Here is a 20721-nt window from a genome sequence, read left to right as displayed (position 1 = left end):
TGTATATTTGCCACCTAAGAAGAAGAAAATGGACTAAGATGCCAGCACTGTGTTTGAATGCTATACCAAACTGCCTTTCAAATTGTAAAATTCATCATTGTTGTTAAAAAATAAAAATAGAAAAAATTAGAATGTATGTGGCAGTTATGGCAGAACATATGGAATCACAGGAGTGCCAAAATAAAAAAAGGCACGAATAAATGAATAAATAAAGAGAAATAAATGCATAAATAAAGAATAAAGTAGCTTTTTATTGACTTTCACTTTTGTCATAAAAGAAAAGGAAAAAACAATGACAATTTTTGTCATTGATGTTTCAATTTTGCTTGCCTTTTCTATTTTGCTTTTAACAAAAGGAATGGTCTGTCAATCAAATGGCGATGGCAGGGACTGAAACTAAACTTCAAATAGGTTAAATGTTGCTGACATTTCAGATAGCACCTCCTTGTTTGCCAACCACCTGAATCATCTCTGTAGGGATAATGGGTTGGTTCCATCTAATAGGGAGCTCCTGCCTTCTGGTAGCTACACCCATATATGTGAGGCATGGCACACCACATCTTGGTTAGATCTTTGTAATCATAGTCTTGTATTTTGTGGAGGAAAGCTCAACCTGTGACGCACAAGTCAACAGTCTTTCTACATCCGATCCCGCTTGTAACGTGATCTCCGAAAACTGCCGAGAATACGCGATTGCGACATTTAAATTTTCATTCGTAACTGATAAACATTGTGAGACTGATTGTGAGACGATTCGACTAATGATCTATTTAAAAAGCACATTATTTATTCTTACCATACCACCATACCATACAATCATCTTCCGCTTGCTCTGAGGTCAGGTCACGAGGGCAGCAGTTTTAGCAGGGAAGCCCAGACTTCCCTCTCCCCAGCCACTTCAACCAGCTCCTCCGGCGGGATCCCAAGACGTTCCCAGGCCAGCCGAGAGACACAGCCTCTCCAACGTGTCCTGGGTCTTTCCCGGGGCCTCCCGCCAGTGGGACATGTCCGGAATACCTCTCCAGGGAGGCGTCCAGGAGGGATCCTAACCAGATGCCCGAGCCACCTCAGCTGGCTCCTGTCAACGAGGAGGAGTAGCGGCTCGACGCCGAGTCCCTCCCAAATGACCGAGCTTTTCACCCTATCTCTAAGGGAGGGCCTGGACACCCTGTGGAGTAACCTCATTTCGGCTGCTTGTATCCGGGATCTTGTTCTTTCGGTCACGACCCACAGCTCATGACCATAGGTGAGGGTAGGAACGTAGATCAACTGGTAAATCGAGAGCTTTGCCTTTCGGCTCAGCTCATTCTTCACCACTACGGACCGGTGCAGCGTCCGCATTACTGCAGACGCTGCACCAATCCGCCTGTCGCTCTCCCGCTCCCTCCTACCCTCACTCGTGAACAAGAACCCATGGTACTTGAACTCCTCCATTTGGGGCAGGATCTCATCCCAGCCCGGAGAGGGCACTCCACCCTTTTCCGACAGAGGACCATGGTCTCGGATTTGGAGGTGCTGATCTTCATCCCAACTGCTTCACACTCAGCTGCGAACCGCTCTGTGAGAGTTGGAGGTCACGGCCTGATGAAGCCAAAAGCACCATATCATCTGCAAAAAGCAGAGCTGCAATGCTGAGGTCACCAAACCGGAACCCCTCAACGCTTCGGCTGCGCCTAGAAATTCTGTCCATAAAAATCATGAACAGAATCGATGACAAAGGACAGCCTTGGTGGAGTCTAACCCTCACTGGGAATGAATTTGACTTACTGACGGCAATGCGGACCAAACTCTGACACCAGTTGTACAGGGATCGAACAGCCCTTACCAAGGGGGCTCGGTACCCTGTACTCCCGGAGCACTCCCCACAGGACTCCTCGAGGCCCATGGTCGAACGCCTTCTCCAGATCCACAAAACACATGTAGACTGGTTGGGCGAACTCCCATGCACCCTCGAGAATCCTGCCGAGGGTGAACAGCTGGTCCACTGTTTCACGGCCGGGACGAAAACCACACTGCTCCTCCTGAATCCGAGATTCGACTTCCCGACGGACCCTCCTCTCCAGTACCCCTGAATAGACTTTACCGGGGAGGCGGTGAAGTGTGAGCCCTCTACAATTGGACCACACCCTCCGGTCCCCCTTCTTAAAAAGGGTGACCACCACCCTGGTCTGCCAATCCAGAGGCACTGTCCCCGATGTCCACGTGACGTTGTAGAGGCGTGTTATTCTTAAGCAAAGCTATACATTTTCGCTGGAAAACCACATTGGTACACAAAATAGATGCTTAGAATGGTTGGACTATGCATATTATCTACCTATTATGTGTTTTTTATGAAGTGAATTGTGACTTTTCTCTTATAATTACATAATAAATATATAGGAAATCTGGAGCGGGGACAGAAATAATTATGTTAATAAAATGACAACATTTTCCGTTTGTGATCTGTTTAATTAAAAAAAAAAAAAAAAAGTTAGACAGAATATTTACTGTTTTTATAAATGTTTTTTTAAAAATAAATGTGTTAAGATTTTTTTTTCGTTAAAAAGGTAAATAAATCAAATATAAATTTCAATCATTCGAGTGTGACAATATTTACTATAATATGTTCAAAAAAAGAATTTGGATTCAAACTCTTAGGTCAGTAATGTCTTTAAATGATTGTTCAACTTATCATCGATTAGTCCATCGATTTTGGCTCCCCTAGTTTCTTCAAAGTAGTGCTATGCGTATATCCAACCTATCAACCTGCATGGAATACAAAGGGAAAAATAACACCACTCATGTTTACTATAACATTAGCCACATGAACAAACACAAATATTCGAAAATACTGATTTACTGTGCATATTTCTAGTGTTCACGTGACATGGTCAGTACTGTTGTAAGCTACTTTATTTCTTCCAAGGAAACTTGTACTTGTTCAGTTTGTCAACAATGATTTGCATAGACTTGGGTGAAGACCAGGTATTATGTTACAATAATAAACAAGTTTTATTTTTGCCATCATACATAAACTTTTTTAATCAACGGTAATAAAAAGAGAACCACAATTGTGATATTGCATTTGTTTATTACATTACATGTCCTATAAAAGGAATCGGTGACAGGCCACATTTGATTTCACCAAGTTTAAAGCAAATACATTAATCTGTCAGTGCTATTGACGGTGCAAAACCTACAATCCATTTAGACTGGAGGGGCGAAAATGGATTCAACGTCTTGCGCCGCCAATGGCAGTCATAAAGTTAAGACTCTGCCGTTGTGCTCTTGCCAGCACACTTGTGTTTTTTAAGCTGATACTTATAAAAGAACCGTTGGTCACACACACTACAATTGAACACTTTCTCCCCAGTGTGTATTCTCATGTGTTGAACCAAAGACGAACGATCTGCGAAACTTGACTCGCAGACTGTACATGCAAAAGGTTTTTCTCCTGTGTGAGTTCTGGAGTGCGTTCTTAAATGCGCCCTCTGAGTAAATCGCTTATTGCACACCACACAGCAAAATGGTTTCTCCCCAGTGTGTGTTCGCATGTGTAGAACCAACGTAGAACGATCTCCAAAACTGATATTGCAAACTGAGCAGGGAAAAGGCTTTTCTCCTGTGTGTGTCCTCGAGTGTGTCCCCAATTGCCCTTTCTGAGTGAATTTTTTACCGCAGACCGAACAGGAAAAAGGTTTCTCGCCAGTATGGGTTCTTATGTGTTGAACCAACGACGAACGATCGGCAAAACTAAAGTTGCAGACAGAGCATGCGAAAGATTTTTCCCCAGTGTGTATTCTCGTGTGCGTTATCAAATTTCCCTTGATAGAGAAACTTTTACCGCATACTAAGCACGGAAAAGGTTTCTCTCCCGTGTGTGTTCGAGTGTGTGTTACCAAATGTTCCTTCTGAGTAAATCCTTTCCCGCAATCTGAACACGAAAACGGTTTCTCCCCAGAGTGCGTTCTGGTGTGTCTTGTTAAAGCACCTCTTTGAGTGTAACTTTGACCGCAAATCAAGCAGGAAAAGGGTTTTTCCCCAGTGTGTTTTCTCATATGCTGAATAAAACGTGAATGAACACTAAACTGTGTGTTGCAGACCATACAGGCATAAGGTTTCTCTCTCGAGTTCTCATCATTGTCTGGGTTGGAAGAGTGTGACGTGACGTCGTCACTGTCTGACAGTGGCGCTAAGAGGCCATCTTCTGTTGTGTGTTGACTTGAGCTGCTGCTCTGAGGCTCCACCCCTCTGTTCTCCTCTCTTTCATTGGGATGAAGAGAAGGCCACCGACTTTGGTCTTCATCGTCTTCACTCTTTACAGTGACAACAATCAAGGGGAACTTTGTGATGTCATTTTCCTCCTCTTCCTCTTTGATGAAGATGTGATCATCCTCTTCATTCTCTTCAGTATGAGAGCATTCTGTCTCTTTTTCATCTTGAACGTAAGGGTTCTCTGGCTGTTCCTCTTTAATAAGTGGTATTTCTGCACTTTGCTCCACCACTGTGACATTCCACTCCTGCTGCTCAAGATGAAGGCATTCTTCTGATGGACACAAGAAGACCCAAATATTCAAAAACAACAAAAAGAGTGAAAAGTAGTGTTGCACCAATACCATTTTTAGCCTCCCAATATCAATTCTGACTGTATGGTATTGGCCGCGTTTTTTTTTTTTTTTTTAAACAATTGTTTTCTTTTAATACTAAATTACTGCATACTCACTTGACTGTAAAGCACTGTAATCGCTATCATGGCCTGGCCAAATACTGTTTAAAGGCCAAATTATAAAGGATGCGTGTACTTTATGAATCCGCCAAGACATAGCGGCGGAGCCAATCTGTTTCCATTCCATCATATTGTTCAAATTATACCAGCTGCATATGCGCTACGGATTGAATGCAGACAAGCTCCGACGTGCCAGAGCCTGCAGGATGGTTTGGGCTATTTTCTATTTTTGCCGGAGACGCATCCGTCAAAATGGGCAAAGCCAGGCCTGGAGTCAACAGGCCAGGTGCTTATTCATGGTTTAAACACCGCTGAACATGTACGATGAACGATTCATTATGGAGGTGGAAAGTCATAAAGTGATTTACGACACAGCAGATCCTTTTTATGAGGACAACTTTAAAATGGAATCTAAATGGAATGCCATAGCAGAAGGTATGAGGAGGGACGATGGGTAAGGGTGTAACGGTATATGTATTTGTATTGAACCGTTTCGGCACGTGGTGCTCAGTTCGGAACGGAGGTGTACCGAACGAGTTTCTGACGTAATGTAACCCTTACTTTTCGAGGCTGTGAGTCAGTCGGGTTACAGTTTCTTTGTGTAGATTATATTTACTCCGTCTTCTCTACTATAATGAGGACCAACACGGTAGGACTGTATAAGCCAGAAACATCAACGGCGCGACAACGTGGCCGCCGCGAGAACGCAGTGAAAGTCAATCAGCCAATGCACACCAGTCGCAGTGCGGCCGCGTGTTAGACGCATCCCAGAAGCGGCTCAACATGACGCACGTGAAAAGAACAGCAGAGTTTATTATTTGACGTGAGACGCGACCCTCCTGCGTCAATACTACTACCGGTAGCTAGGATTGGACAGACTGGAAGTCACTCGTGTAAAAATACGGTGGATCCGGTCGATTTTCAAACTAATATGCAATCGTAACCCACTTTTTGAGTCCATCAAATCTCTTTAGATCGGGGCACAGTTGACTTGTCTTTGTTTATGTACTGCTGTCTTCCTTGCCATCATAATTACCAACACAGCCCCGTGTTCAATACAAAACCCTCCTACCACAACAAAACAAGTAGGAACTAATTTTCACATAGGAAATAAAGTGCCTGTGACACGAAAAAGCATGTTTGTTTCATAATACACGCGGTATTTTATGCTCCTGAATGATATGGACCGCTTGGATGTGTGTGGAAGCGATCGCTATATTTATTTAGTTTTTTGAATCCCGCGCCAGGAAAATGAGTGACTTCCGGCTTCGGTCTTGCATTAAGGAGGAGGGCGCTGTGACGTGTACAGTAGAAGACGTCCTCTTCACGCTACAGTGTACTGTTGTGTATGAGGACGAAGGATTCATCTGATTTTGCGGATTAATACGTTTATTTTTCGCATCACGCCAGCCAAACGGCTGCGGAAAATTCATTCTGTATGAGGGAGAGGCGTATGCGCCTTTTTGGAGTTTCAAAAGGTTCCCATTCACCGTGGATATTTACTGTGGGACCATTGGACTTACGATGAAGTGAGTAAACATCTTGTTTTGTATTATGTCAAATACGAATACAGCGATTACAAAGTAAACACTACAAACTTCCTTTAAATGAAGGACTACTTACGTTTGATCATTGATAGGCATGTAAAAAGCTCCCCTAATGCATTAGCAGCAGCACGTTAGCTGCATTAGCTCCAGCCACCCTCCTCCGGGGAACGAACTGTAAATTGCTCTCCGCCGGGCGGTTTGCCGATCCGCTAAGACATTCGACAACCGGGTCGTCATGTCAAATAATCCAGGATAGCTATGTGTGATTTTCCACTTTGAAGACTTTGAAACATCACTCGGTTCGGGTTAGCATGTCGGCTAGCTGTCAAGCCTTCTGGTTTGTTTACATTCTCCGAAGCCAGGGAAGGGAAATGACATATGTCCGATTTAGGTGTCATAAAATATCGTTCGGGAGGTGCGACAGTAAAGGTGAAGTCGACAGTTTTGACCATTATGGAGTAATTTTGCCATGTCGTCCTGAATAAATGCATTTTTATTATTTCATATTCCATTCAGCACAAGACTGTTATTTGTCATGACCATGCCATTTATTTAGCAATTGGGGAAAATACTTGGATAAAAAGAGTATCCTGTAAAAATATTGAAGTAAAGAGACTGAAATAATGACATTTTGCCGCTCTCTTCGTCGCGTTTTCCTCGTTGTGAATAGTTCCCCCTCAACGGGCTGACTGGTCCTTCTCAAGCCATTTATATAGCTATTGGGGAAAAATACTTGGGTAAAAAGAATATCCTGTAAAAATATTGGAGTAGAGAGACTGAAACAATGACATTTTGCGGCTTTCTTCGTCGCGTTTTCCTCGTTCTGAATAATTTCCCCTCAATGGGCTGAATAGTAAAATCGATGAGCCAAGTCTACCGCTGACGTCATCCACCTGTTGGGGACGCTAAAGCCTTATAATGGTAGGCGTGGCTAACCGGCAGATTAAAAGACTAATTTCTCGTCATCTGTGCTTTGCTAAATTGTTGTATATAGTCGAATCGTCTCAAAATATGATTCTAATTCACATAATAATGACATTTTAGACTTTTTTTCTCGTGTCATATGCTCTTTAGGAACTAAAGTTATACAACATAAAATAGACAATATAAATGAATACTACATCACATTTGTAAAATATAAACACATAATAAAATAAATAATAGCCCATTTAAATAAAATAAATTGAAATGAGCTAAAACACCTGTAATTAAATAATAAGAATAATACACAGATTCTGCTTACACAATTACATTTATTAATTTCTGTGTGGCGCTTTAACTTGAGAAAATCAACCAATAAAGCTTTTGAAAACCGTTCATAAGAAAAAAAATGATTCATTCGGCATTTCATTTGTAAAATACATGTTAAAATCTTTGTCATTGGGATTGCTTTTCTCTTTAGCACAGGACTTTTTTCTTCTTTCTTTCAGAAAGAAAGCTGACCAATACGCAGGGTCTGAAAAGCAAATTGTTGTTGGATTATCTTTAAATACCCGCTACATTTTGAGCAGAATTCTAGCTTTGTATAGGCTAATGTTCCTAGTGTTGAAAGCACAAAGGTGTGTAATAAACAACTAGCACATTTATATTTTGCATTTTGTTTTCTTACTGTACCGAAAATTAACCGAACCGTGACCTCAAAACTGAGGTACGTACCGAACCGAGATTTTTGTGAACCGTTACACCCCTAACGATGGGTTATGCATGTTATGTAATTTAAAACAGTAATCAAATAGTAGAGAACGGGTTGTTGAATTTGTCGGGGTGTCACAAACCCATGGCAAAAGCAAAAAAAAAAAAAAATCGGAAAAAAATGTTCAATCAAATCAAGTCCACCTCTCTCTCTCTCTCTCTCTCTCTCTTTGCGTCACTGTGTTTCTTGTTGTTTTTAATGCCACATTATTGCACGCGATCAAGCGAGAGCTGACAACAGGACGGAGCTGCACGACCACAGTTGTGCGCAGCCGGTATGTTTTGTCCTATTTTTGACGTACTGCGGAGCACGCAGTCAACACGGAGCTTGGCGGAGCCGTACCGCCCACGCGTCTGGTGTAATTTGGCCTTAACTCATTGTCTTGAATTGATGGCGCTAGACATCCAATCAATATGGAAGGGGAGGCTTCCACATCAAATAAATTGAATTAATTCTACTAATAACAAACTAATTGTGGCGAGAGGAAGAATACATTTTTAAAAATTATTTGGCTACCATTAACAGCGATAAATGAACATTCATTCGCTGCCACCCACCCTGCCGTGTCAAATGTTTACTAGTGATAAACTTGTTGAAATTTACAGCAAAAGGATGATTGGACGCCACATGATTGGACGACGATCATCATCTTGGTAAGGGCGAAAATTGCTTCTTTTTTACGGCGTGTTTGTAACCAGTGTCATAAATAAGCGCTCCCGTCAGGGAAGGCATTTCACGAGGGGGTGGGGGGGATTTTTCAGCACAACACCGGCAGCCATTTTAGGTAGGGCGACCAGAATAAAGTTTGTAATTTTATGTTCTCAAAAGAGAGCTTTTACCGAAAAAAAAATGTATTGTTCAAAATGTCAACACATAGTTCCTAATCAAGTGAGAGCAAAAAACGAACTAACCTGCTACGGTTAATACACCTGGACGAAGTTCTTCCTCGTACTCTTCTTTCACACTTTTTGAACACATTTTCACACGTTAAGTCCCGACTCTTCAAAGGTACATTGTGTGTTTGCGTTCAAAACAGCATCTCTTTGTTAGCAGCTGGCGTGCAAAACTTAATTCAAACGCCACCGAATTGAATATTTCCGGACCTGAATTAGTAACTGTTGCCAAGAGAAAATGGTTTGGAATTTGTCGCTGTGTGTAGATTTATCTGGCACAAAAAAGAACTCGGTCAACATTTACTAAACGTCGCTGTCGTGTTGCCATTGCTTTCAGGTCAATGCATTTACTTCCGGGAGGCAAAATGTCGATTAGCGCAGTACTGCTTCCTCTGGTTAAGCACTGTCGTTACACGCTATATTTTATAAAGCATAGGTGGAATCCATAAATACAAAACAAACAAACAAAAAAGATATATGTAGTATTAATAAAAAATATTAAATATAGAAATTGAAATGAGAACATCCTAAAATTAAATAAAAAGTATAAAAACATTTTTTTTAAGAACAGAAACTCCACACAGGCAAGATGCAGCCGGGATTGAACCAAAAATCTCGAGAGGAGTCTGGCTGCAGCCCGCCTCTCTCAGTACCCTGCGCCGCTCTTCTCAGTACCCATCCCGCAGACAGGAAATGACGCAACACCGCAGCTCTCAGTCCCCTCAGACCGGAAATGTCGTCAACCCTTGCGACGAAAACAAGTTACGTTATTTCACCTCTCGCGAAAAAAACACGGTAAGTGGCCGCACTGAAAAAAAGTTTTTAAAAGCGTATGCATGTTTAAAAATGTTAAGTAGTTAAACAACACTTGCGGTGAAAATATGAAGTGTTTATTCTGAGTTGAAAAGACCGTACTTATATCTAGTATTCTTAATGTAATTTAAATAATGTCTTCCTTTACTAACTGCATGTGACTTTGCTCTACTTATATTGTTTAATACGTACTGATGAATTCAGCAGCGAATTGGCTAATGCTGCTAATGCTTTTTACATTTTTTTTTTCACAATGAACAGTCTTCTTTGTGTAGTTTTCATTATATTGCACTCTTATTTTTCATTATGTACATGGCTGCAATTCGCAGCTCGCTGTTTTTGTTGTTGTATGGTATTGTTGTTTTGCCTTCATTTGTTTTGTCTGGTCCTTTGTAGTTTGAATGTTGTCACATGATCCAAATAGGACAAGGTTGTAATTTTTTCTTGATATTGTTACTCTGCTTAGCTATATATTTTTTCATTATTATTTTTTTTTTTTTTTACTAGCTGCAAGATCACCACCCCATTGGGAAGAAACTAAATCACGACCCCCAAATGGTAGTCTTCCCATGCAGATACAGGGATGTCACACAGATCCAAATGGAAGTAAGTAGCATAAATAGTAATGTACTTTAGATTTTGGACTGTGCTGAACACTTTTTTTTGATAGACATCGAACAAACCCAGAAATAAATAAATAAAACCCACTGTGCAGACAGGACCAATGGTGACAATATAAGACCATGCCGAGCTTCATGGACGGTTCAAACTCATCCTGCCCAGGAACGGCTGGTATGTTTTTATGTCTGAGACAAATGTTGTGCTCAGTGGAAATCTGGATAGGCTTATTATTCCTTATATTAGTTAACAATTGGACATAATTGATTATTTACTCTTTGTTTATTTAACCAATCAACATTCTCATTAGCTTATGCAAATCTTGAATATAAAGAGGCCAGAAATGGTGTTGATTGTCTAAAAAAAGAAAGTTTGATTGACACGTGCTGACTTTTGGAACGTTGGCCTGAACAATGAAATGGAATCAACTGTGAATTTTGAGGATTTAGTTTCTCTAAAGAACATAATGTCAATTGTACAAATAAGTAAAATGTAACTTTTTGTGTTTGTTTTTTTGCAGATATGAAATGCATATTTATAACTTGTCTAACAAGTAGCTCATTCAAAGGTATAAAAAAGTATTTTTTGGCCTGTGTAGGGTATTATTTTAACTATGTAGCCTACAGAATGCTTGTATGGGCTCATGTAGGTGTCTGCGTACGTTTGTATTTATATAACATATGTCCGTGTGTATAGATTATGTATTTTTCAGGGAAGGACCATATTTGTGGCTGACCCCTATGTTGTTGCAACATGGTGAAAGCCTACAGGATGTGACCCACACATGCATTTGCCTGTAAGGCTGATTAGTAACAACTACAACTTGGAGCATTGGTTCATTTTCAAAGAACAGTCAAATCATAACAAATTAAATGATCCAAATTCCAATTATTTGTGGGAAGAAAAACCGATCCAATCTTGAGATCAGAGAACTATTGTTATCTCTAATGAAATTCAGTAACCATTCATATTGGCATGGCGTTTCCATGATGATCCAGAATAGCCTTGTTTGGTTTTGAAGGTATGTTCCAGTCGATCCTTTTATGTTGCCCCTTCAATTAAAGCAGAATTGCACTCCAGATGATTCATCCAATCATTTGAAGCAAAATTCTAAAATGCCACTCTAAAATTGCGAATGTTTTGTTTCAAGGGCGTTGGCCCGGTCTCAACATTGGTAGGGACGAATATAATGCAAATAAGGTTGCTCAAAAGTTGGTGGGGACAACTTTAGCATCCTGAAAAGTTGGTCGTGTTATGTCCCTACGTCCCTATGCAAACCTACGCCCTTGTTTTGTTTGCATGAATCATTTAAACCTGACTGGTTGGTGTTCTTATGCATGGAAACACGTTTGTAATTGTTTAACTACTGTATTTAATATAAACCTATATTTTCAATTGCAGAAAACGTTGACAGTCAATCAACAGGGGGACATGGAAAGAGAGGATTGGAAGTGAAATAGAGGTATTTGTAAAAGTGTGTATATTCATTGATTCAAAACTTGAAGGAAATGACTCGGTTAAATTCTTACGTTAGGGTTTTTCGGGACAGCCATAGGGGAAGGACTGTGGCATCTTCATGTTGATGGTAGGTGAGTTTAACTGTCCAATTTTGTCCTCTGTTATATTTGTATTCATTTATCCATTTGTAGTATGCTCTTTGCACTGTTCTGGATGCTCTCTTTGAGTTTAACCATTGTAAAATGAAGTTCACCGAATCATTCAAATTGGGCTACAAAATATCGTTGTCGTTATTCTTTATTTACACTTGTTTTTAATTTTTGTTAGACTGATATGCCAACTCTGAGGAAGTGGTGGTGTACTGGACTGTCTCAGAAAATTAGAATACACAATATTCTAATTTTTTGAGACAGTCCTGTGTATATATACAGGACTGTCTCAGGAAATTAGAATACACAATATTCTAATTTCCTGAGACAGTCAGGAAATTAGAATATTGTGTATTCTAATTTCCTGAGACAGTCCTGTATATATACACAGGACTGTCTCAAAAAATTAGAATATTGTGTATTCTAATTTTCTGAGACAGTCCAGTATATTGCTAGCGGACAATTTCAAACTTGGGTGCATGGTAAGTCTTTGAAACTGTTGATATGGCATTCATAGGAAAGTAGGTGCACAGCACCTTAATTCTTTGGTGGAAAATGTGGAATACTTATTTTTGTATTTTTTCAACTTAGGTGAGCCACAGGAAAGAGTTTGCCCATTGGACAGACAAGGCAAAAGCATTACTGCAGGGTGAAGTGCCACCAGTCTATCAGCTACAGAAGTGAAATTTGAATATAATTGCTGAGGTCAGCTTTTAAAGACTTTTTAGTGTCCATTACTCTGACGCACTTTTGAACATGTCCCCCTTTATTCACTGATTTATTTTTAGGAAGAGGTGCAACCACAGCTCCTTCAAGTTAGTGGTGGCCCACTCCAAAAAGATACGGCGGGAAAAAATGGTAAGATTATTTATATACCTAGTTTAATGCAATGCCTGAAAAGAAAAATCAAGTATAAAATTAACTAAGCATCATTTTTATTTTACTTATGTAATATTCAAATAGCTCTTTTCTTTCTCTTTTCCAATGAACAGTTTTGGTAAAAGGATTGTGCAAGACAGCACAAAAGCCTCGGACAGGGCTGGGGGGGGGGGGGGGGGGGGGGGTTCAATGCAGTAGGAGTTCCCAAGCATCCTGCAGATGGAAGAGGATGAGCACGAACTACAATGTCTTGGAGCCATTCAAGTTCTGTTTCAACCATCTGGAAGATGGATTTACCTTTTTTGAGGAGATTGTTGATCAAAGAAAATATCTGGTATTCTCTCAATAATAATAAAAAAATAATAAAACTAAAAAAATAAAGTTTACCACATTAGAACTGGTTGTACTGAGTTCATTTTTCTACACTTATAAATTAGTTGTTTTTTTTCTTTTATCCCAGATGTTAGTTGTAGGTAGTTTTAATTACCTGTGATAAAGGCGGGAGTGCTTGCCGAAAAATGTCAGGTAATTAAAACAACCTACAACTATTGTCTGGGATAAAAGAAAAAAACAACTAACACATGACAACTATTTTGTCATTTCTGTTTGAAATAAAGGTGCCTTTCCTGGAGCAGAAAGTTTAATATAGTTTCTGAATTAGTTAATTAGGATCTTCACCCACATGAATGAATTTAAATAGCAAAATGAAAGACAAAATTGGTTTGGTTGCAACATTGAGAGAATATTACGTTTTTGATACATTAAATTGTAATGAAGCTATATTAATGTGTCCGTTCATAAAAATGTAAGGATGACAGCAATTTCTAATAATTCTCAATTGGAGTATATTTTACAATTGACAAACTAAAGTACACACTGTGATAGGTTACATGCGATCTTTCAGTCACCAATTAAACCTTTATTGCAGTAGTGTGTATTTTAATTTTGATGTACTGTAACCGTGTTTTTCATTTTGGTAAAATCAGCAGGCTTTAACAAACTGACCGCGCTTAAAGAGTTAATCTCCCGATTTCACCAAATCAATTTAAGGAGCATGGAAATAAATTATTATTTAAATAATAATGAGTGATGCTGCAACCGAAAATAAAAGACGTGCGAAAAGAAAAGTAAACTAGTATTTACGTTCGAATGGACGCTAACTATTACGATAAAACCGGAAGCTCGGAGGTCGAGCGCTGTTTCATGTTGTCATTTCCGGTCTGAGAGCTGCGATATTGCGTCACTTCCTGTCTGCGGGATGGGTACTGAGACGAGCGGCGCAGGGTACTGAGAGAGGCGGGCTGCAGCCAGACTCTCTTGGGAGAGGAAAATCTCAGAACTGCAAAATGGACGTGCTAACCATTCTGGTACCGTGTCGCCTAGATTGAATTATACATTTTCAAAAAAATATAGTTTCTTTATTGTTTTTTAATTCTGAAATTTTCATTTTTATTTAATGTATTTAGGCCGAAAGGAAAAGAAGATCTATAGTATTTTTATTACTTTAGGATTTTTCCATTTTTAGTTGTATTCATTAATTCATTTTTCTATTTTAACACAATATTTTTTTGGTTATTATTTTCATTTAAAGTCAGAGGGTGGAAGCGAATGAATGCTTGGAGTCCTTGGACGTCTACAGCAGTCAATGCCAGCCATTGATTTAATATTATCCCGTTATTGAATGTAATTTGAATTATGTTTTTTGTGAAGCCGTTTGGGTTCTTTTTTATTTAGAGCTATTTTGATAAACTTCAGTTAATTTCATTGCCATTAATATTATTAGCTCTTTTTTTTTTTTTTTTTTTTTTTTACAGCTAACACTAAACTAAGCAGCCACTAGGGGGCCCTCCAAATTTTGGTCGAACAACGCAAGGGCGTAGGTTTTATACACATATATATATATATATATATATATATATATATATATATATATATATATATATATATATATATATATATATATATATATATATATATATATATATATATACACATAACCCTACCAACTTTTCAGGATGTTCAAATTGTCCCCACCAACTTTTAAGCAACCTTATTTGCATTACATAATAAATTCAGTTATACAGGGTGTTCCAAAATGGTTGATCCCATTGTAAATGCCCATATCTCGGAAACTACTTGATGGATCGTAATGAAACTAAATACACTTTATGATGAAGGTCAAGTTTTATTAGTTTTACAAAGAAAAGTACAAATATTTGTTGGTTCTATGGCAGATTTTCATAAATGTTCAACTTGAGCGCTGCCTGCAAAATGCCTTATCAAAATGCCTTCTCTTTTGAAGTTAATGGCATTTCTTAACCTGAAACACAGCTTGCGCAGAAACGTTTCAAGTTTTTGTGTGTAACGTTTGACATTTCTAGGTTTTCAGGTGCTCGTTTTTCAGGGGAACACATCGTCATTGATACTGACTGATTGATTGTGATTGACTGAAATTATAATTATTTTAAAAAAGAAATGTGGGCACTTTATTTGGAGTCTTTGTTTTGTTCATTATAACAATGTAATATATATTATCGTTTATCGTATCGGTATCGGTCTTGAGTAGCAGGAAGTTATCGATATCGGTTCCAAAAAACCGATATCCTGCACCCTTATTGTAAACTGGTATATTGTAGTGTTCAGTTGGATTTGTTTGACTTAAAAGGGTTAACTCTCCTGCATATTAACAACATTATGTACCCCCCACCAAAGTAAGGAATTTCAAAAATTAGAATATTATGGAAATTTGTTATTCCAGGATTTTTTGGAAAGGGTCTGTCCTCATATTACGGGTTTTTGGTTCTGTTTGTTTTAATTATTTTATAAAATTGTGACAGAAAAAAAGTGATGTTAAAATTAGGCCATTTAAGTCCAAAATGCATTTCCTGTCAGGCTGCCACCGACAAAAGACAATCAGTCAAACTAAGATGAATTCATTAGAAAGTATCAACAAGTGAATAATGCTAAAGCTCGAAATGGTGCATACATGTATCACACATCTACATTCACTCAAAAAACTCGCAATCAGCATTCTAAATTTTACGTGGCTTCCTTTTACACCTAGGCGTTTCCTTTGAGTCACACATTTTTTGGCCACTCACATACAAAAAATAAAATATTCAAACTTGGATACAGCTCATCCCCTCAATTCAAACGCGTATGTGGAAAATAAGTATAAAAAGACAAATACTTAGATTCCCCCTGCACGCCCCTCCCCCCCCTGAAATTTTAGCTGTAAAAAAACTTTGAAAAGTAGTTAAATTGCTACATTCAGTGGTCTCGCAGTGTTATTTCCCAGTAAATATCTGTCATTAAATCGTGAAGGTGGAAGTAATGTAAAGTAATCTTGTAGTTAAATTTCATTGATTGCCAGTTTGTAAGTCTGACCAGCTGTTAAACAGAAATTCGACACATTTAATGCAAAAGTACTGTAATGGAGTAGTACAGTATAGTTTATGTTAGTAGTGTCTGTTGCATACTGTATAAAGTCATAGGCATATAAAGAATAGAGAGTTAAGGGCTATACTTACTAGAACTCTGTGAGGCATTCATCTGGTCCCCAGCCGGAGCCGCTGTGAACTTTTGTATTTCTAAGGCTGTTGACTCGAATGAATTTATCCTCAGCAGAGAGGTGACATGGTCTTCCTTTCCTGATTCAGTCCTCATGTGTACCAGTCTTACTGTAGTGCTTGGTGGCTTTTGCGAGTCCACTTTAGGACACATTTATTATCATTATTATTATCATTATTATTATGTGTGCAATTTTCTGTACTGCCTGGCATGTTTTTTTCTTAATGATAGACTTTTTGTCTGTAGCTAGCTGGTTGGTTCTGACCATAATATGAATATTAACAGTTGTCCAGTAGTGCTATCATCTGTGTATTAACCTGACTTCTGCACATGGTCCCAACCCCCAAGTAATTCCACTAATAAACCCTGATAAGGCACAACTATGAAGTGAAAATTATTTCAATTGACTACCTGAAGTATGTAATTCCACAATTTCATTAATATACAGTGCCCTCCATAATTATTGGCACCCCTGGTTAAGATGTGTTTTTTAGCTTCTAATAATTTTTTTAAAATTCAAATAATATGGGACCTTAATGGAAAAAAAGAGAAAAATCCAACCTTCAATACAAGTGCATTTATTCAGTGGGGAAAAATCCCACATAAAGAAATAATTATTTGACATCAAATAATGTGTGTCACAATTATTAGCACCCCTGGTGTTAATACTTTGTACAACCCCCTTTTGCCAACAAAACAAGGTCTGGGGACTGAGATGGCCATGGGAGGAGCTTGATTTTGTGTCTGGTGAACCATTTCTGTGTAGATTTGGCCATATGTTTAGGGTCATTGTCTTGCTGAAAGACCCAGTGCCGACCCATCTTCAGCTTTGGGGCAGAGGGCAACAGATTTTGATTTAAAATGTCCTGGTATTTCAAAGCATTCATGATGCCATGCACCATAACAAGGTTCCCAGGGCTTTTGGAAGCGAAACAGCCCCACAGCATCACTGACCCACCCCCATACTTCACAGTGGGTATGAGGTGCTTTTCAGCATGCGCATCTTTCGTGGCACGCCAGACCCACTTAGAGTGTTTGTTGCCAAAAGCTGACCAAAGCACACGGTCCCAGTTGAAGCCTGGGACCGTGTGCTTTGTTCAGATGAGACTAAGATTGAGCTTGTTGGAACCAAACACTCTAAGTGGGTCTGGCGTGCCACGAAAGATGCGCATGCTGAAAAGCACCTCATACCTTATCCCAGTTGAAGCCTGTGTGCTTTGGTCAGATGAGACCAAACATATATACCGGTATATATATATATATATATATATATATATACAGTGCCTTGCAAAAGTATTCGGCCCCCTTGAACCTTGCAACCTTTCGCCACATTTCAGGCTTCAAACATAAAGATATAAAATTTTAATTTTTTGTCAAGAATCAACAACAAGTGGGACACGATCGTGAAGTGGAACAAAATTTATTGGATAATTTAAACTTTTTTAACAAATAAAAAACTGAAAAGTGGGGCGTGCAATATTATTCGGCCCCCTTGCGTTAATACTTTGTAGCGCCACCTTTTGCTCCAATTACAGCTGCAAGTCGCTTGGGGTATGTTTCTATCAGTTTTGCACATCGAGAGACTGACATTCTTGCCCATTCTTCCTTGCAAAACAGCTCGAGCTCAGTGAGGTTGGATGGAGAGTGTTTGTGAACAGCAGTCTTCAGCTCTTTCCACAGATTCTCGATTGGATTCAGGTCTGGACTTTGACTTGGCCATTCTAACACCTGGATACGTTTATTTTTGAACCATTCCATTGTAGATTTGGCTTTATGTTTTGGATCATTGTCCTGTTGGAAGATAAATCTCCATCCCAGTCTCAGGTCTTGTGCAGATACCAACAGGTTTTCTTCCAGAATGTTCCTGTATTTGGCTGCATCCATCTTCCCGTCAATTTTAACCATCTTCCCTGTCCCTGCTGAAGAAAAGCAGGCCCAAACCATGATGCTGCCACCACCATGTTTGACAGTGGGGATGGTGTGTTCAGGGTGATGAGCTGTGTTGCTTTTACGCCAAACATATCGTTTTGCATTGTGGCCAAAAAGTTCAATTTTGGTTTCATCTGACCAGAGCACCTTCTTCCACATGTTTGGTGTGTCTCCCAGGTGGCTTGTGGCAAACTTTAAACGAGACTTTTTATGGATATCTTTGAGAAATGGCTTTCTTCTTGCCACTCTTCCATAAAGGCCAGATTTGTGCAGTGTACGACTGATTGTTGTCCTATGGACAGACTCTCCCACCTCAGCTGTAGATCTCTGCAGTTCATCCAGAGTGATCATGGGCCTCTTAGCTGCATCTCTGATCAGTTTTCTCCTTGTTTGAGAAGAAAGTTTGGAAGGACGGCCGGGTCTTGGTAGCTTGGCAGTGGTCTGATGCTCCTTCCATTTCAATATGATGGCTTGCACAGTGCTCCTTGAGATGTTTAAAGCTTGGGAAATCTTTTTGTATCCAAATCCGGCTTTAAACTTCTCCACAACAGTATCTCGGACCTGCCTGGTGTGTTCCTTGGTTTTCATAATGCTCTCTGCACTTTAAACAGAACCCTGAGACTATCACAGAGCAGGTGCATTTATACGGAGACTTGATTACACACAGGTGGATTGTATTTATCATCATCGGTCATTTAGGACAACATTGGATCATTCAGAGATCCTCACTGAACTTCTGGAGTGAGTTTGCTGCACTGAAAGTAAAGGGGCCGAATAATATTGCACGCCCCACTTTTCAATTTGTTATTTGTTAAAAAAGTTTAAATTATCCAATAAATGTTGTTCCACTTCACGATTGTGTCCCATTTGTTGTTGATTCTTGACAAAAAAATGCAGTATATATGGCGGAAAACACTTAGGTGACTTGAAGTTCCGCTCAGAGACCCCCAATTTGTCCAAATTTCAAAATTGTCCGATTTGCACGTGTGATACATCATTGGAAAGCTTACAATCTCCATTTTCTGGGGGAAGAAAAATTTTGAACAGGAGGGGCATTTAAAAAAAAAGAATTAAACAGCAAAACCCTAACTGGAGGCAAGAGCACGTGAGAGCAGAATTAAGGACGCCACGATTTTAACGAGATATTATCGCGTACTTACCTTGTTTCAATCCAAAAACTCCATGTAGCATGTATCACTGAGTGTCAAGACACAGCTGTGAATGGCCACAGCCAGATTTTTGGGGGAATTTATGGGTGAAACATGGTCATATAACAAGGGTCGCGATGCAGAAATCACAGACAACAAGGAGTGGTTGAGATTTTCTTTTTCATATAGTTACCCTTTTAAACGTTATTTTTCAATTTTTCTTTGTTTGGATCGATTATTTATCATCTAACAAATCGGGGAAAATACGACAGTAACAAAAAGAAATACAATTAAGCGATAGTTATGAGGTAGATATCCAAGACTTTTTTCCAGACGCCAAAGTTTTCATTGTGGCGTAATTTGTTTAAAAGTTTATAATATGCGAGTGAATATTTTTTTAAAGTCATTATTTTTTTAAAACTAAATGTTAGACATCAATTAATGATTCTAAGCTAAAAATCACAGACATTTTTAATAATAAATATAAATACTTACCATGTTTTTATGGCAAGGTTGAAACAAAAGCGGTTGCGCAACGTCTGTAAACGGGGGTTTTCAGGGTAAACGGACAAATTAAAAATAGTTTGGGGGCTTAATGCACCATGAATCTGCTATGGCAGCATATAGACGTATTGTTCTATCAAACACAACAGTTGTTTTGGCTTAAAATACTGCAGTTTCTTTTAAAGAGGAGTGCAAGAGCAGAAACTGCTTTTTCAGTCTTGTCTGTGTTTTCCGTCATATATATATATATATATATATATATATATATATATATATATATATATATATATATATATATATATATATATATATATATATATATATATATATATATATATATATATATATATATATATACACATATACATATATATATATATATATATATATAGATATATTTATTTATATTTATATATATGCTGATGAAAACCTGCTCAGTTTGTATGTTTCATTTTAAGTAGTTAAAATCGGTGAAATGCTGTTGCGCAAATTTACAGTTGCAGTCTGATTAAAATACACCTGCTCTTCAAAAAGTGATTTGGGGGGCAGCATATTCTTATGTTTTCTTAGGTGTGTGAATACAGTTCCTGCTTACGGTTCCCTTAAATTAAGGTTTGCATTAGGGCTATCAAACGATTAAAATTTTTAATCGAGTTAATTACAGCTTAAAAATTAATTAATCGTAATTAATCGCAATTAATCGCAATTCAAACCATCTATGAAATATGCCATATTTTTCTGTAAATTATATATATATTCTGTAAAATAAATTGTTGGAATGGAAAGATAAGACACAAGATGGATATATTCAGTGG

General features: G+C 38.7%; 1 protein-coding gene and 1 long non-coding RNA gene across 2 annotated transcripts; one reads left to right on the top strand and one right to left on the bottom strand.

The window, feature by feature from the left end:
• Positions 1-2935: 2935 nt before the first annotated feature.
• Positions 2936-9189, bottom strand: LOC130926389 (oocyte zinc finger protein XlCOF6.1-like). The gene is made up of 2 exons (XM_057851399.1): positions 8857-9189; positions 2936-4525 (listed from the first exon to the last, which is right to left on the bottom strand). Exons 1-2 carry the CDS (start codon positions 8921-8923, stop codon positions 3246-3248), a joined length of 1347 nt encoding a protein of 448 aa, XP_057707382.1. The 5' UTR covers positions 8924-9189; the 3' UTR covers positions 2936-3245.
• A 3126-nt stretch (positions 9190-12315) lies between these two features.
• Positions 12316-12929, top strand: LOC130926532 (uncharacterized). Its single transcript, XR_009066238.1, has 4 exons — positions 12316-12358; positions 12468-12581; positions 12665-12734; positions 12869-12929. It is a non-coding gene; the product is annotated as an uncharacterized LOC130926532 (long non-coding RNA).
• Positions 12930-20721: the final 7792 nt, after the last annotated feature.

Source organism: Corythoichthys intestinalis, chromosome 1 (assembly GCF_030265065.1).
Source record: "Corythoichthys intestinalis isolate RoL2023-P3 chromosome 1, ASM3026506v1, whole genome shotgun sequence".
Lineage (NCBI taxonomy): Eukaryota > Metazoa > Chordata > Actinopteri > Syngnathiformes > Syngnathidae > Corythoichthys > Corythoichthys intestinalis.
The sequence above is the reverse complement of the archived record's forward strand: the minus strand, read 5'-3'. Positions and strand labels throughout refer to the sequence as shown.